The 17,895-nt window shown below is 42.0% G+C and overlaps 1 protein-coding gene across 1 annotated transcript in view; it reads right to left on the reverse strand.

Moving 5' to 3' along the window:
• LOC102100582 (neural-cadherin-like) overlaps positions 1-17,895 on the reverse strand; it is a 53,337-nt gene that overhangs the window by 16,617 nt on the left and 18,825 nt on the right. The window contains exons 6-18 of the mRNA XM_088058297.1: positions 16,924-17,173; positions 15,852-15,994; positions 15,347-15,519; positions 14,831-14,999; positions 12,952-13,122; positions 9,500-9,672; positions 9,229-9,396; positions 8,076-8,325; positions 6,714-6,841; positions 5,339-5,525; positions 5,057-5,200; positions 3,421-3,704; positions 863-2,480 (exon numbers count right to left, since the gene is read on the reverse strand). Coding sequence (XP_087914423.1) covers positions 863-2,480; positions 3,421-3,704; positions 5,057-5,200; positions 5,339-5,525; positions 6,714-6,841; positions 8,076-8,325; positions 9,229-9,396; positions 9,500-9,672; positions 12,952-13,122; positions 14,831-14,999; positions 15,347-15,519; positions 15,852-15,994; positions 16,924-17,173 — 3,858 coding nt within the window. The remainder of the gene's footprint in view (positions 1-862; positions 2,481-3,420; positions 3,705-5,056; positions 5,201-5,338; positions 5,526-6,713; positions 6,842-8,075; positions 8,326-9,228; positions 9,397-9,499; positions 9,673-12,951; positions 13,123-14,830; positions 15,000-15,346; positions 15,520-15,851; positions 15,995-16,923; positions 17,174-17,895) is intronic.

The raw sequence follows: 17,895 nt of genomic DNA on the forward strand, positions 1-17,895 counted from the left end.
GTGGTTTCAATTTAACAGTAAGCTGAACTTGAGTAATCATGCAACAGGCAGTACGTTTCAGTACAAATAAACGTGAGCAGCATCTACTCAGAAGTAGTTCCTAGTGTGCCACAACAGACAATCTATTTAATGTGCTAGCAAACCATAGGACACAGAACACAGTAGAAGAGGAATGAATGCCCTGAGACAACATGGATGCAAGCATCCCAAAATATTTTTACCTGTGTGGTTTATTTCCCTGTTGGGCTTATTATGGGGGCAGAAGATCACAAGAATACTGCTGCCTAATTGCCAAAGCAAGAAGGGAAAGACGGCTTCTCTCACACTGCGTGCAGCCAGCATTCACAGAAAATTCCCCCATAACAGCGTTTTTCAGCTGAAGACTTAGATGAATGTTTCAGCAGTTTACATACGAGTTCAGTTTAAGTGTATTCACTAAAATTCAATTCAGTCTGGAGAAGGAAAAAGGTTTAAGGAGGAGAAAGAAGGTTCTCAGCATTCAGACTCATCATTTGTCAGCAACATTATGAACTTTGGTAACTTTTTCTCCCCTGATATGTTAATGCTGCTGAAAAACTGTATCTGAAACCAAGAGATCATTACTCAAGTTTGACAGAAAGATGCTAAGAAAAGCAGCCAGTTATGCTTCTTCTTCAAGTCTGGCTCACTTTCTTCCACAAATCAAGTGGCCCAGAGTCCTATGCCCCACATACCTACTGCTCTCTGTTGGGGTTTAAGCAAACTTCAGTAGCATCTCTACTGACAGCTTATGTGGAAGAGGACAGAGTCCTCCTGTAAAACTTAAAGCTGCTTCTTTTGACCTTATGTCACACTTGGAAGCAAACATAAGGGAGTGATTTACCATCGTAGCTGTAAATCAGACATTCCATGTAGCCAGCAGAATGTGGGTGGTCATTCTGGTCCCCGATGTTCACAGTAAGTGTGTTGGTGGAGCTCATGGGTGGGATCCCACTGTCTGTTATCAGGATGGGCAGGTAGAATGCCTTGTACACCTCCCTGTCAAAAGTACGCAGTGCAGTGAGCATGGCACTTCCATTGTGGAAGTCCTGCAAGCTGAAGCTGGTCAGGATATCGAAATCACTGAGAAGGCGAAAGGAGAAAGGTGCTCCGTTAGCAGCAGTGTCTCGGTCCTTGGCATACAGCAGTGTGGAGGTCTCATTCATTGGGACGACCTGTGGAGAAGCTGTGTTTTCCCAAACCACCGGGTTATAGTGTGCCTCGAACTCTGGCCCATTGTCATTTACATCCTGCAGAGTCACTAAAACAGTGGCACTGCCAGTCAGAGGGGGTTGTCCCATATCAGTGGCAATGACAATGAGTTGGTACTGAGCCACTGTCTCATGGTCCAGCACTGCTGCAATCATCAGCCACCCATCATTAGCCAAAGAGAACTGGCAACCTGGATCAGACTTGTTTAGCAGGTGGAAAGAAAACCTTCCATTCAGGCCAGAATCCAAGTCAACAGCAGAAACCTGAATAACTTTGGTACCAACTGGTACATCTTCCCCAAGTGCAGGCACTTCATAGAACTGAGGATAGAATACAGGAGCATGATCATTTGAGTCCTCCACGTAGATCACACAGTGAGCGACGCTGAAGAAATCCATGTCCTGTGCTTTCACAGTCAAATTGAATACCCTCTCATGAGGCTTCTCAAAGTCAATTCGTTTGCGTAGTCGGATAAACCCACAGTTGTTGACTTCGTCTGTCTCTATGGAGAACTTGCGGTCATTGTCCCCATCAACGATGCTGAACGTCACCATGGCATTTTCTCCCTCGTCTCTGTCCACAGCAGACACCACCACCACCTCAGTATTAATACTTGCATTCTCGGAGACAAACGCTGTGTAAATCCTTTGCAGGAAGACTGGAGCGTGATCGTTTACATCAGTCACCAAAATAGTGGCGGTGCCTGTCCCAGTGAGCCCTCCTCCATCTCTGGCCTCGACCACCACTAGGTACTTGTCCTCCTTCTCACGGTCCAGGGACCCGAGCACCGTAGAGATGGTTCCACTGACAGGATCAATGGAGAACAAGTTCAAATTAATTTCATTTTTGACGTTCTGAATGATACTGTATGTTAGCACAGCATTTATACCGGCCTTGGGGTCATCGAGGTCCGCCGCTGTCATTTCCATGATAGCAGTGTCAGCCGGAGAGTCCTCAGGGATGTGGCCGGTGAAACAGTCATCTGACACACAGAGGAAAAGGGGTGCGTTGTCGTTCACGTCCCTCACTTGTATGATCACATCTGCAAAGCCAGTCAGTCCCTCTCCTCCCTCATCCGTTGCAAGGACAAGAAAGCGCCACATCGATCGCTTCTCTCGGTCTAACCTTTTGTGTGCGCTGATCTCACCTGTGTTCTCATTGATGCTGAACTCGCTGCTGGCTCCCTGTCCGTGCAGGGAATAGTTAATGGCATTCTGATCTGCTGCTTGGTCAGGATCTGTTGCAGAAACCTGGAACAAGCCACAGCAGGCAAGTGTTTATATTAAAAAAAAACGGGAGATCACAGTTCTCTTCTTGATGGCAGCTGCTACAGTGCAGGCTAAATGAATAGTGAGCACTTTAACAGCAACCATCTACTGGTTTGAGTCACTCAAGTACTCTCAATTAACATCATGCACAGCCTAGAGAAACAAAGAGAGGACATTTTGACAGATTAATACATTCTATTTCCCAGTATGTTTTGGGAAGAGAAAAAAGTGTAGGAAGAATCAAGTGAGAATAACAGTTCTGCTGAGCAAATATTTCTTGTGAAATTCTTTGGAGCTGGAAAACAAAGGCAAGCAGAGGCTGGTTCTCTCTGAGTGAACAGACTGCTGTGAGAACAGGCCATGCATGCAAACTGATGATCAGCACAGGCCAGAGAGAACTCCCAGCTCCTGATTTGCATCCAGGGATTGTTTGGGAGATTGCTAGTTTGCCCTATTGAGAACTGCTCTAACAACAAAACAATGAAGATGATTGAGCTGGAGTCAAAGAACAGTCCCTGGTAATGTTTATTTGGTAGCATAAATTTAACCATTACATGCATGAGGTACACATGCCAACCATTCTGTTCTTATGCTGTTACTCAAAATATGCCAAATCTTCTTTGTAAAGGAAAGTTATCACATTTTTCAACACTTAGAATCACAAAATTTTAGAATCAGTTTGGAAAAGACTCTTAAGATCAAAAACCAATTAAGTAAATGTTATTTATGTTAGTCAAGACAGCAAGTAATGCAAAATTACCAGGCTTACTTCATTCTGTTCTTTACAGAAAGTTGCTAGCTAAGTCTTAATACCAGGCCTCACCCACCCTAAATAAACTATCTTTTTTGGATTTGTATGAATGGACGGGATTGAGCTGAACACAAAGCCAGGTTTTGCCCTGCTTTGTGGAAACTGCTTTACCTTTAGGACAAGTACAGGCAGATCTGTGAGCTCCTCCAAGACACTGCCCTGGTATTCATTCTGAGTGAAGATTGGTGCTTCATCATTCTTATTGACAACATTGATGATGATAAGAGTGTGGTTTTCCCATTTTCCATCAGAAGCTACAAGCCGGAGCTCATAATGTTGTTCTTGTTCATAATCCAGAGGCTGAGCAATGAAGACAGTTCCAATCTCAGGTTCCACATCAAAAACCCCTCTCACATTTCCTGAAGTGATCTGATACCTTAGTTTGGCATTTGCACCTATAAGAGAAAGAAACAATTGCCCCCTTTGTTTACTCTATGAATGCTCAATCCAGCTATGCAAAATGGACATGTATCCAAGAGAAACCTTATTTTCCCAGACTGTTGTGGTGTGTGTGTGTGTGTGTGTGTGTGTGTGTGTGTGTGTGTGTATGTGTGTGTGTGTGTATGAGATGAAACATAAAAACATACACAGAATGATCTGTATATGTAATTTGTGTGTGGTAGATGGGAGGCTGGATTTGCATTTATATTTACAAGTATAATTTACAGACACAGACAAGCACTTGTTTATTGATAATAGAGAAATTGTGTGCCTCTAAATTATTGTGCATTCATTTGCCAATAATGAAAAAGTAACATACAATGATAATACAAGAAGCTGTTTTTGGTCAATGTTTCCTAAGCCTCTCATTTCAAATGCCAGTATTCCTTAACTTATTTTTTTTTAAACCACTGGGTGGTGCTAAAATATAACAGAAATCCTCTATTTTGAGCAAGAACTCAGAACGTTCCACCTGTGCAACAGCAGTTGTTTGATTGCTGCAAAACTTTTAGGAAAAGCAACAAAACTTTTAGGAACAGCAACAAATAGTTTAGTGCTTTCTGTTTACTTATTTGGAAAGGTAAAAATTACATTGCATTCCAGTATACAAAGTAACTTCCTAAATTGAATAGGTGAACTGCTAGAAGCATAAAGAACTTTTAGCTTTTTAAGTTGTGAGACAACTGTGGATGAGAGGACTAGAGCAATATGGAAGGCTAGAAAGTGAAAAGGCTGTGCTCAACATTAGTGCTTGGAAGGACTTGGCTGCCTTTGCAGCAAGAGTTTGAGCATCACAAATGGCCTCTTTACACCTCCCTCAGCGGCACTAAGAGGCACAGGCATTGCAGCACAGCCACAAAAAGGAATGGCCAGCTCTCACCTGCTCCAAGCAACACATCTCTCTGGTTCTCATTTGGGCTCTGTCACCAGCTTGCCTTCTTTTAATCAATGGATTTGTTTCTCTAGAGCAAGTTGAGCTGGCCCAGCTCACAAAAGTAACCAAAATACAAAGACAGGGACTGACTAGTGGTACATGCTGTTGGACAGGCTCTGCCCATGTGGTCTCACCACACTGTAGGGGCAGCTTCACACCATCAGAGCTGGTGTCAGTGTGACAGTGTGACACAGTGTAAATAAAGAAAATGCTCACATGTGCCCCAAACTTCTCTCCCCACTTTTACAAATGTTTGAAATGTGGAATTGTCTCCTGAATACAGAGAACTGTTGGTCCATGAAGGAAGTAGCCCCACGTACAAACACACATTAACACTAAAAGGACTTTAAAAGACATCCAGGGCCCACTCACCCTCATCTTTGTCATCTGCTGTTGCTGTCACAACAGGACTTCCAACATCCCTGTCCTCATCTATGCTGACCTCATACACTGACCGAGGAAATGCTGGAGCGTTGTCATTCACATCACTGACAAAAATCCTCACGTAGGCTGTGTCTAACAAGGAGATGCAAGAGGAACACGCAGAGTAGAAAAGGCAGAGGTGGAATACTTTATATTATTCCAAACAGCTCACATACCTGCCAAGCCTCTGAAAGTTAAAAAGCCCAATATAGAATTTCTTCTTAGTTTTACCTGTGTTGGGCTGCCCATGAACACCAGGTCTAGCAGATTCTGATAAGTCCTGAGACTGAACTTCAATCAAGTAAGAGGCTCTTTTCTCTCTGTCAAAAGATGCCTGGGTGGAAATAATTCCTGTCTCAGGTTCAATGGTGAAGAACTGATAATCTTCATTAGCATCTTTTAATATTAAGTAGTGAACCTAAAAAAGAAATAGTTAAAAGAGGTTACATTTTCAATTTTCATTTGTATGTCCAAGTGTTGTGACCTCCCCCTTCCTCAGTAGCCTCCTGGTTCTGTCTGCAAAGTAGCAACACCCTGAGGAAAGACAGATCATCTAAACATAATTTTTATAAGTCTTTTGTTCATTTTGATATAAAAAGTGCAGAATTCTCAAAGAGAAGAACATCTGTACCAATGATATCAAGGCCCTTCAAGCCCAGTATCTAATCTCCAACAGTGGTCAGTAGGAGCAGTTAAGAAAGATCATGAATAACAGAAGGAGAGAGAATATGTAGACTGGCATTTTCCCTGGTGTCTCCTTAGCTTCTAGTAATCCATTGTGCTTCTGATCTCAAAAAAAAACCAAACCAAAAAATGACCCAAACAAAAAAACCACCCTAATAATTTGAGTCCTGTTTAACAAGACTGCATAAATGAAAACATCCACGAATGAAAGCTATTCACATTTTCCCTTTAAAAAACGTTGTTCTCTGGAAAAACACCATTTCCATCTTCACCCTCAAGTCATGCCCAGAGCAGCACCAGACTGTTCTACCACACAGGCTGCTCTTCAGAATCTGCAAAATGACATTTCCAGAACAGAAGATCTCCACTACCTAGAGTTTCTTCACTAAGGAGCTAGTAGGATTTTTAGAAATTACTCAGGAAAATGCAAAGGAAATGAGTAATTCCCTTCAGAATTGTGCTTTTTCCTGGGGTTGGGCCATTATTACTACGATAGTCAAATGTTGGTTTGACTGATAATGGTATTTAATTGACTACATTGAAATGGTTGTGAATAAGTGACAATAATCACTGATGCTCACTTAAAAAATGAACTAAAGAGCCAAGAGTTTGGAAACATGTCCTGCAGCCACATCCACTTGTCCTGACATGGGAGCAACCCTGAGAATCATGCAGCAGTGCTTTGTTATGGTTGCTGGATCAGGATGAGCTGCCACACTGCAGGACCCTGAGATCACAAACAGCATCTTCTCAGCCCGCATCCCATGTGCTGTGCATCAGCCATGAGATAGACAAATGTTTGACAAGTCCTGTAAGAAGTGCTGGTGGCTCATTACCCTGCCATCTGCTGACTGCACATTCTCACTAATTACAATACTACAACTTGAGTATCGCCAGGAAAAGAGCTGGATTAAGGTCAAACCTCTCCATGCAGGCCAGAATCCAAGTCCATAGCTAACACCTGAACCACGGACGTGCCAACATCGGCTCCTTCTGGCACAGACACCTCGTAGTTAGAAGACATGAAGAATGGAACATTATCATTGACATCTGAAAAAGGAGGTGATGAGGATCATGGTAAGAAAATATTTGAAGACGTTTTTGTTTAATGTGGTTTTTTCCCCCTATTTATATCTTGCTTGGAGGAAGAACTTACATTGTTTTTAGTAATAAGCAGTCCTGTTCTGGGTTTTCCTATTCTCATGGTAGCAGTCAGGAGGCATTTTATAGACACTGGGCAGTTTCTGGGACATAGTGATCTAATCCCAGCTGAGATACTGGCTAATGATTTGACCATAGATATACTAAGTCCATGAATACCAGGACCAGGAGGGCTTTCATCCACAGCTAAGTTACTGGAAAAGGTTTTTTTCTTATGAGAAGAATGAAGTTTCTGCCAAATTCTGGTACCAATGCACTACTTTTCCCAAAGGAAAAGCCTTCTGGGACAGGGTCCATAACTCACAATGAGGCTCAGACCTTGTTCTACAGCCTGAAGGGGTTTTGCATTAGTGGATTATGAAAGACAGGATGATGCCATGATAAAGTGAAGCAGGAAAGTTGGATTCCTTTTCAAATTACTGCTGCCCCATTCTCATTTCCATGGTGGTAGGCAAGACAAATGTTTTTGCTAGAGAGTTAACTTACTCATATTTTCATCTGAATGTCTAAAAAAAGTAACTCCATTAATCCTGCAAAATGCAGGGATTAATGCATTTACAGTTTTATGTGGATCTACAGGAACAGAGTATTATGAAAAGATCCTACTATAAGGAGGTTTGGATCAAATTTTTGAAAATTGCACCTATCATAAGGACTCTTGCAATTCCATTTCTGTAGTTTTAATCTCAGTGTGCAATGAAAAATTCTAAATGCAACAAAAACCCCTAAACATATATCCAACACAATCCCAGCCTACTTGGGCTGTTTCTCTTTCTATAGCACAGACCATTTCCAGTAATACTCATCTCCTTTCAATAGCTTGGGAACAAGTACTAGATTTCTCCTCCCTTCAAAAGGAAAATCTTTGTAATTACCTTTACAGAACCAGGAACTAGTGCTGTCTAAACATTCAGATAGCCCATTTTCACAGTATCACATCTCCACATTTGATAGTTGTACTTAGGAATTGTCCCAGACAGACCTTTTTAATGACTGCAGAACTTTTTACAGTATATAAATATACAAAGCATTCTGAGGTGGCTTGGCATTTCACAGATGCTACCTTAATTTGAAGCATTATACTAAAAATAAGAATATTGTTCTGAACAGCAGCAAAGCTTACCTGTTATATTCACACAAACAGTGGCAAAGGAAGCTAAAGGAGTCATTGCTACGTTTTGTGCCCGGACTGTCAGGGTGAAAAACTTAGTTGTCTCAAAGTCAAGTGGTTCAGCGACTAGAAGAGAAGCAGATCCATCAGCTCTGTTTGGCTTCAGATAGAAACGAACTGGCATGTTAGTCTCTGGAACTTGACCCTCCTCCAGATTATACGTAACCCTGGGATCACCAAGAGGGGATGTGGCTTTGATGGTCTGAAGAAGAAAAGAGCCACCACATACATTCATGAAGTACGGGGTTGCAAGTGTTACGTGTTGAGTTTGATGGCAGAAACATACATACATGTACATTCTCCAAGAACACACATGCCTGTATGACTCGGGTAACAGACAAAATAGAAACATTTACAGAGCTGAGCATTATTTTACAATATCTAGGTTTGATTCAGGTGTTTAATCAACAGGAAGTTTATCTGCCTGTAAATGTGCCAAGCCAGAACTGCAGCACAGCTAAAGGAAATCCTCCTCTCTCCTTCCAAAGCAAAAATGATCCAGACCATTTCTCCATTGAGCTGTACATCTTACACAGCAAGTTACAGAAAAAAACCCCAAATCCCAAATTGTTTCCAAATGCTTGAATATTGAGTGCAGGAGGAGGAAGGCAGGAATTATGTGGCAATATATAGAAGGCACTGGCCTTAATAAGTATGGGTTAAAAAGGAATTAGTTTGAATTAGAAGAGCCTGAAGCAAACTATGTCACTCCATGCTCTTGTGCTAAACTGAGAAAAGCTTTAAGAAAGACACAAGCAGATAGCACAGCCCACTGAGGATGGAGGAGTGAGGAGCTGGCTCTCGGAGGGAACACTCAAGGATTTCCTTCTCTGGCAGTGCGCAAGTCTTGTTCCTGTGGAAGCACATCTTGAGGGCCTTTAGTGTAAGAATTCACTGGGAAAAGTGCTGCCAGCTGAAATGCCAGCCTATTCTGTGACAGGTACACCTGATAAACTTTAACATGTACACAGCAGTGAAGGCTCATGAAGGAACAGTGCAATGCAGTAAGGCTGCAGAGCGGGCGCCCCCGTACTTCTGACTTAGAGCATAGCAGAGAAAGAAGTGGAAATGAAGAGATAGGGCAGTAATCACGCTTTTAACATACCACAATCTTGGTGTCACGAATGGTGTTTTCGGGGATGGTTACCCAGTATGTGCTCTGCTCCCACTGGGGTGGCTGGCTCAGTGCACTAGTGACAGTCACCGTCAGCTCCACGGTGCTGCTTCTGTTCCCGCCATCTGTCGCTACGATATAGCGGCTAATGCGCATTGCCTACGAAACAAAGACAGAGCATACTTGAAAACCACTTTGTACAAACCAAGAGATTGCAATTAAGCCTCTGCAATGGATTTGAGGGGTTGGAGTCTCACATTACCTGGGGTAGTGGGCAATTCACATACACCCAGCCTGTGCTGGGGTTGATCTGGAAGTATTCCAGTTGATGTTCTAACACTGAGTAAGTGACAGCAGCATTCACACCCTGGTCACTGTCGTGAGCTGCAACTCGGAGGAAACTTGTCCCCACTGGAGTGTCTTCACTAAGGAAGTCTTTGAAAAGACAAAGGTATTGTCAGCAGGTCTGCTCTGGTTTATCAGTCTGTATTTGTAAAGAAATGCCCCTGTAAAACATCATTGTTCCCTTCATGGGAGATTAAACGTTTCTGTACTGAGGCAGGCTATAAAGTATTGTCACCAACAAGTGCCTATAGTCCTCTTTTAGCTCCCCCTTCCCTCTCTGCTGCCACGCTGGGCTGTTAAGTGAGCTGCTGGTGATGCAGATTTACTGACATTGCTGCTGCCAGCGCTTGTGCCTCTCCACGGCAGCACTGGCAAGCCCCACAGAAGCTCGCATCCCCACTGCTTCGGATCACAGCCCAGCCTGCTGGGCTCAGCTGATGATAAAAGCAGTCTGGTATCAAAGGGAATTCTGTGTGCATTGAATTAATCTTGAATATGAGTGGTGCCGGCAGCACTGCCAGCGGGAGGCACTAGGTAATTGCAAAGCATAAAGACTCAAGTCACAGCAAAGATACCTCCAACCCCACAGTGTTTTGGACAAGCTGCCCAGGGCAAGGACAATGACCATATCCCTTTAATATGGTTTCACTCCCTATTCCCAGAAATCCACCTCTGTCACAGAGGTCATGTCTTTCTGCCCATAGTTCTAGAGACACCAATCCTTCTTTGAACCTGCTTGGATAATTATGATCTAAAAATCTGGTGGCAAAGTCACACATTTGAAGAGCCCACTGCACAGAAGGGTAATTAATTTCATCTTCCTAAAACCTGATCTCTGGAAGGGACACCAACAAAATGATGGGAAACCATGAGCAGTCATTTCCTGCTCCTCTTCACTCTGCAAGTCACAGTTTTATATGATGCTATCACATCCCTGCCAGCTTCTTTCTTCCACACTAGTCTTTACATTGCACTGATTTTTAGACCAGCTCTTTCCTCTACCCTCATCCATCCCATCCCAATTCCTCCTTCAAGTAGCTGCCTGCGCTTGCCTTATTGTGTTTTTGAGCTGTTTCCTTGTACTAGAACTCCATCAGCTCAGTGTATTAAAACTGACAGTGGGAAGGCTGTTGCAGCTGAGTTTAGGCAACCCAGTCAGTCTGTTAATTCATGTTTTGTTCAGAAACCTTTTAATATCTTTGATGTCCCTTTTATGTGTCTCCTTTAGCATTTTTGAGGTGGGATAATTGGAACTGCACACTACTTTTGGAGTGGTCATGTTTTTTGTTTTGGTCTTCTCCTTTAATGTCTACAGTCTGTAGTAGTGGTGCAGTACAGCTTTAAACAACAGCAACCACTTGTTCCATGAACAATAATTTGAGATTTAATTGGCTTCACTCATCCCTGTGTCATTTAATTGTCCTGGGATTCTTGTCTTTGGTATGTCAGTAACAGACAAAGCTAATCTCACAAGAGATTTATCAGCAGTAAAATAAATTAATGAAAATTGACTTAACTGCCATAAATCACTGTAAAGTACTCCTTTTTTGTGTTTATGTTTGTGTGCGTGTGTATTTATGTTGTTTTTAACAGTCAAATTCTGTTAAATTGCATTGTAAGAAAAAAGACAAAACTACTTGGAAGGGTGGTACTCTCTTATTTTGTGTGTTTTGCTTGCTGCTGACACAACTTGCACATTTACTGTACCATCCCTACTACAGTTAAGCATTTCTATAATGTCTGTTTTGCAGACAGATGATAAGATGCATGGCTAAATCAGGAATTTGACCAGCATCCTAGTGCTGAGAGTAAAGAACCAGCAGTTTCCAGGATGAATAGAAACCTATGACTAATGGCATTTGATCTTGTTAGGGAAGAAGCTATTTTTAATTCTCTGACGTTCAAGCATTGATTACTTATGTAGAGATGTTAGGAAAGTGCTAGACATAATGTGACCTCGTTATCTGCAGTTTTGCCATCTCAAAAAGCTGCCTTTACTTCTGCTGGTACCCTCTGTTCATGAAAAATAAAAAAAAAATCTTCCTGTTCCTCAGAAGTGTCAAAGCTACCATAATTACAAATGCAACATCTCAGCTATTGAAAAAGAAAAAACCTGGGCAGTTACACCTGAAGGACGTGTGTGATGGTAGAATAGAAATGTTCATCTTTGCACAAGCATTACCTCAGGGACTTGTCTGCTCTGCTCAAAAATATTTCTCCCCAGAAAGATCATTCCTACTCAGCTTGTCAGTGCTGCATTGGCCAGGTTTGCAGAAGATGCTGGTAAGAATGTAGAAATGCCTGTTCCAAATCTACACATTTTAATGAGTTTGGTACTTAGAATTAGTCACTACAAGATACTTTCAAAGGTGCAACACAATTTTCCTTCTGTCCTTGTACAGAGCTCTGAAGTGTGGATGTATATTTAGTTTGTTTCCCAGCAGGTCACTTCTTGTTAAAGCTCCAAAATATAAGCATCCAACTTATTTTTGAATCCTTCTAAAATGCTGGTATCTGTGATGTTAATGACAATTTTCTTATAAGCCATCTTCATTTTAATAAGGCATTGGTCATTGCTTTGCCCTCCATGACATTTCCACACAAGTGGCAAAAAAAACCTCCAAAGTGAAGTTGTTGGCAAATGCATCAGGAACAATTTTTTTCCATTTTCAAGCAATTATGCAAGGAAGGACCTGTTCTAGTCCAACAACTAGAGATTATGCTCATGATTTGTGGATGACATTAAATGTAGGGAGTCCAAATGTAATGAAATGCAGGACTCTACTGGAGAAGCATCAAATCAAATTAAACAAAAGACTGATGTAAAGCATATCATGTGGGGATGAAGAAGGGGGTGTCACCAGGGCAAATGGGAAGAGCTAGCTCAGCAGGACATATACAGCAGACATTGGCTCCCAGCCAAAGGCAGCCTAGAAACCAAGGATTTTGTGCTGTTTGACAAGACATAAATGCCACTTCAGTCTATTCAAACAGAGGTGCTGTGCTACAGAGACACAGATGACAATTGTACTTCTAGCCAGGGTTGATGATTTCCCAGCTGTCATGTTTTGTTTTGGGACATCAAATAAAAATTCAGCATGTAAAAATGTTGGGCAGAGAAAAACTGCAGAGAAGGATTCAGATCTGCATCATCTGTAGGAGTGAAGTACATCAATGTTTTTAAGAGAACTGCAATGACTAAAGAGCACTGGCTAATTCTTCACATTTCCACTGATGTTGGGTTAAACAATAACTGGCTTAGCGGCAACAAAGGAAGATTGGTGGCCCAACAAGCTGACCACTGTTATGAGGAATAACCTAACAAGATTCATGTGGTGGTACTGGGACAAGCAGTTAGGTAACACTCACACTGATAGCGGCTGTTCTCAAACTTGGGGTCATTGTCGTTGACGTCAGCGATGAGGACGGTGACCTGGCACACGCCGATCAGCGGCTCCTGCGCCTGGTCAGTGGCAGTGACAGACAGAGCGTACTCCCTCTGCTTCTCTCGGTCGAAACTCTGCGTGGTGGTGATGACTCCTGCAAACACAGACCCCTCCTGCTCTGCGTGTCACAGCCTCAGGGCTGAATTTGCAGAGAGGAATCTGCACATCTCCTGTGCAAAAGGAAGCTCTGACTGCATGCAACACAGCTGTGAAGCTTGATCCTCACCGACCCTGCAATGTTTACCTTGGACTAGACCAACTCTTGCCTTTCCTCTCCTCACATGTCACCTTTTTTCTGCTGCCCTGGTAAGAAGCTCAGTCTGAGCATCTTCTTATCTCATGGCTCATGGAGCACAGAAGGACTTTCTCCTTCTCACTGAAGGGCCTCTCTAGGTTTACTCCAGTGGTAGCCTAAGTAACTGAATCAGCTCATTGTCACTTTCAGGAGGTGTCACACCACAGAAGACACCAAAGTAATCTCTGCTACAGGAGTTGGAGGCTGCCTCATTGAACAGATTAAAATTGGGTAAAATCATACAGTGGATAAATCAAACAATTTTTTCCAAATCTTCAGGTTTTCCTCCTTACTAATCAAGTCTCTCCCTGTCTCAGCTATTTTCTTCTAGTTAGCAGATTTCAAACTGGTTTTCTTCAGGCCACTTCTAGACCTATTTCTCTACTATGCTCAGAGTTCTTCAGCTCTATTGTAATCCCTTCCAGTCTCCTGCACAGTCCTGGACATAACAATTTCCCATTTTCCTATTTTGACTATAGAAATATCAACAACTATATAACATCTTCATTTGAAATAAATCATATTTTATGACATTGTTGCCCTGTTCTGGTACAAGGGTTTTGCCTGCAGTGCACTGGATCTCATATTTGTGCATGAGATGAGAAACAAACTGTGGTCACATCATAGGGAAGAAGTTAACCTGTAAAAGTCACACTTTCTGCTCTGCATTTTTAAGCTACCCTTGATCCAAACAGGGAGGTAAGTGATACAGAATACATTTTTATCTTCTTATTGAACTGGGGTTTGTTTCCCTGTTTAATTTGCATTTGGGGCCCCCAATATAAGAAGGACATGCATCTGTTGGAGTGAATCCAGAGGAGGGACATGAAGATGATCAGAAGGTTGGAACATGTCTCCTGTGAAGACAGACTGAGTTGGGATTTTTCAGCCTAGAGAAGAGAAGGTTCCAGGGAGACCTTACAGCACCTTCCAGTACCTAAAAGTGGCCTACACAAGAGCTGGAGAGGGTCTGTGGGCATATAATGATAGGACATGGGGTACTGGCTTTAAACTGAGGTAGAACAGGTTTAGGTCAGGGAGAAATTCTTTACTGTGAAGGTGGTGAGACACTGCCCAACAGAGGTTGCCCAGGGAAGCAGTGGAAGCCCCATCCCTGTAAGTGTTCAAGGCCAGGTTGGATGGGGCATTGGGCAACCAAGCCTAGTGGAAGGTGTCCCTGCCCGCAGCAGGAGTGTTGGAAATAAATGATCCTTCAGGTCTCTTTCAACCCAAACTATTCAATGTTACTATGATTTGAATCACTACAACATTAATCTAATCTAATCTAATCTAATCTAATCTAATCTAATCTAATCTAATCTAATCTAAAGTGCCTGGCTATTTACACACCCTGAATATTTCCCAGTGTTTATCCTATAAACTGTCACAGCAAACCATACAGTCACACTGTTAAGTATGAGCCTGCATGGACATACTGATACAGCGGCATTTTCATTACAATACAATGTCATTTTCATTTTTTTCTCAGTAACCTGAAGCTACTGACCTGTGTCTGGGTCAATGCTGAAGCCTTGGGAAGCTCCATCTCGGTGCATGAGCCCATATTTCACCTCTCCATTGATGCCAAGGTCTGCATCATAGGCTTCTACCTGTAGCACAGGCGTGCCTGGAGGCTGATTCTCCAGAACCCAGGTGCTGTCACTGTAGTAAGCGCACTAAAAATACACCCAAACATCCGACCCTAAATGTTACACAGAGTCACATGAATTTGCTGCACAGTGTCAATATTTTTTCCAGCAGGTCTGAGAAAAACTTGGAAGAAAATCACTACTATTACTTATGCACATGAAGAAATCAATCTCTAAGGGAGAGGAAGGAAAAAGGAGAATGAAGGCTTTGCATTTCCTCTATGAAGAAAGCTGACTGCTGCTCACTTACAGGTTAATTCTGCTCTGCACACACAGACCCTTCAGCCCACCAGCAATCACCAGTAGCTATGGAGACTCCATTACCCCAGTTACAGCTTAGATGAGAAAAGAATATCTGCAGAAGGACGTCTTACCTCTCTAAAGACAGGCTTATTGTTATTGATGTCGTTAACTCCTACAATCACCTCAGCAAAGCTGCTGAGAGGAGTGGGTCCCCCTGAGGCATTGTCATCTACTGCAGTGACATTCAGGGTGTACTGTGGCCCTTTCAGGCTGGGTGGTGGGTTTCTGCGGAGTTTAATGATACCTGAATTTGGAAGCATAAAGTGCCACGTTAATTTCCTGTGTAAACACAAAATCAAGTGAGCATCACATTTCTCCATCACAGTATTGTTGGCTCAGTTTGTATTTTGGTTGCAAAGCATAGGAACCTGTCATCTTATTCTGTGTAGCCTTGGAGCAGGATCCCAAGTTTTGGCTGATAGTTGAAAAACAACCATCATATCAAAGAACTAATCCTCACTGATACAAAGTATCCCCATTTGCAAATTATATAAATATGGTTTTTGACATATGGGTGGAGCAGAGTCAGTAGAGATTAGACAGTAAATAACTGTGCTCTAAAACCTCTTTCCTTACCTTTCTGGCTATCCAGCTCAAAGTTTCCCTCCTCATTGCCTCCTGTAATCAGATAAAGAAGCCCATCTCCATCAGGGTCCTCTGCCCGAACAGTAGCCACCAAGGTGCCAGGACCAGCGTCTTCCGAAAGGAAAGTCCTGTAACTGATGGACAGAAGGGAGCAATGGCAGCACACAAAACATCAGAAAAACCATCACCATGTTAGCCATCAGCAAGATTATGAATTCATTATGAGTGGTTTTTTAAAGCTTTGGTCATGCAACCATGGAATCTTAAACTGGTTTAAGAAATTACTTAGTTCTTCTTTGTTCAACATAGGATACTTATTTTAGGATTGTAATCCTGTACTTTTGGTATACATAATTTTGAAGGATCTTTTGGAGGATAACAATATGCACCATACTGTGTTGTACTGTAGAACTGGATCATATGTATTCTAAACTTGAGAAAAAGGGCTAGTATGTGTCATGCAGTGTTTCTTATATCCCTATATATTAATGGAAAGCATCAGATACAGATGTTACTACAAAGATAAATGTAAAAAAAGTATTTAATTTGGTAAATAAATATATGTATGTTTTGTATTTAAAACATGTTCATACTTCAAAATTGTGCAAAGAATATAAATTGTATTGATTAGGGACAGGAAAGAAAAAGGAGTCTTAAACAAGCAGGGGCCCATGAAATTAGCTTAAAATACAATCTGTTGATGCTAAAATTAAGTTTTAGTGTTTGTTAACTACCATATTTATTTGTCACATATTTATACATGGATAATCACTTTGAGACCTAGGAACTAACACAGTCAAAATCATTCCCTGGATAGATAGGTCTTTGATTCATTCTGTTCTCTCTCTATAAAGTCAATATACCAGTATCACAATGATGTATTTTTTTTTTTTTATGATCTAGAAATGAAAGTCCAGCTCCTAAAGCCTTTCTATATAGAAATTACCCTTCAATTTCACTGGTACAGTTGCACACAACAAGTGACCATTTAGGCAAGTGCTATTTAGGTGACACTTGTGAACATGTAACCAAAAGCAAAAGCAGGAGTTCAAAGGTGCCTTACACGGACTGGGAGAAGACAGGAGCCTCGTCATTCACGTTGGCCATTCGAATGCGCACAGACGCCGTCCCTGTGCGAGGGGGATGTCCTTTATCGACAGCTATCACCACAAACTCGTACATGTGGTTTGCTCGCTCAAAGTTCAGCCTCTGGTTAGAATTGATGACCCCGTGATGTGTGATGGAAAAATCAGTGCTCTGGATGAAGTAAGAGATCTCAGAGTTGAAGCCAGAGTCGCAGTCTGTTGCAAGCACTATTAGAGAACACATTTAACAGAACAGTTATAGTGCAAAGGAGGTTTGGTTATGCTGTTTCCCATCAAGCCAAATCTGTTTTTTTGTTAGTTTTTGAGAACAGGCATAATCTAAATCTGTTTCATCCACAAAAGTTTTGGGGTTTTTTTTTGTCTGTTTGTTTGTTTTTGATTTTTTTTGTTTGTTTGTTTTTCTGGTTAGAGTCTGGGAACTTAGCAGAAGTCTGGGAGTGAAAAATCAAGACAATTCTTCCCTCTGCTCCAACCCAACCTGAGTGATCACAGCCAGGTGAATTTGCAAGAGAGCTGTAATCCTAGCACTGCACAAAATGCTTTGTAGAAATTGCAGTCAACACTGGTAATTAGCACACAATCAGTATGCACGTTGGTTGAACATTATCAGTCATAAACCAGTTCCTCACTCTTTCCAGGAATGCCATGTTCAAATTTAATTAGCTCCCAGCTAGTTATACACTTTGTGATTACCTGGTGCTTCAAGGTATGAAGAGTGATTTTAACATTCCTCCCCAGCAAGTGTTTATTCAGTACGCTGAGTGTCCCATCTGCTCAGAAGCAGCAAACCAGCACAACAAAGACCTGGAGCTCACAGCATAGCATCAAAAAAGTGATTTTTGAGAGGGAAGCTCACCTCTTTAATTACCTTGCAATTTTTCTAGCCTAACAATGAGGCTTCATATCATACCCACACTGGTAATAAACAA

Source organism: Pseudopodoces humilis, chromosome 1, assembly GCF_049639895.1.
Source record: "Pseudopodoces humilis isolate 2021_Gansu_Grassland_sample_001 chromosome 1, ASM4963989v1, whole genome shotgun sequence".
NCBI classification, from domain to species: domain Eukaryota; kingdom Metazoa; phylum Chordata; class Aves; order Passeriformes; family Paridae; genus Pseudopodoces; species Pseudopodoces humilis.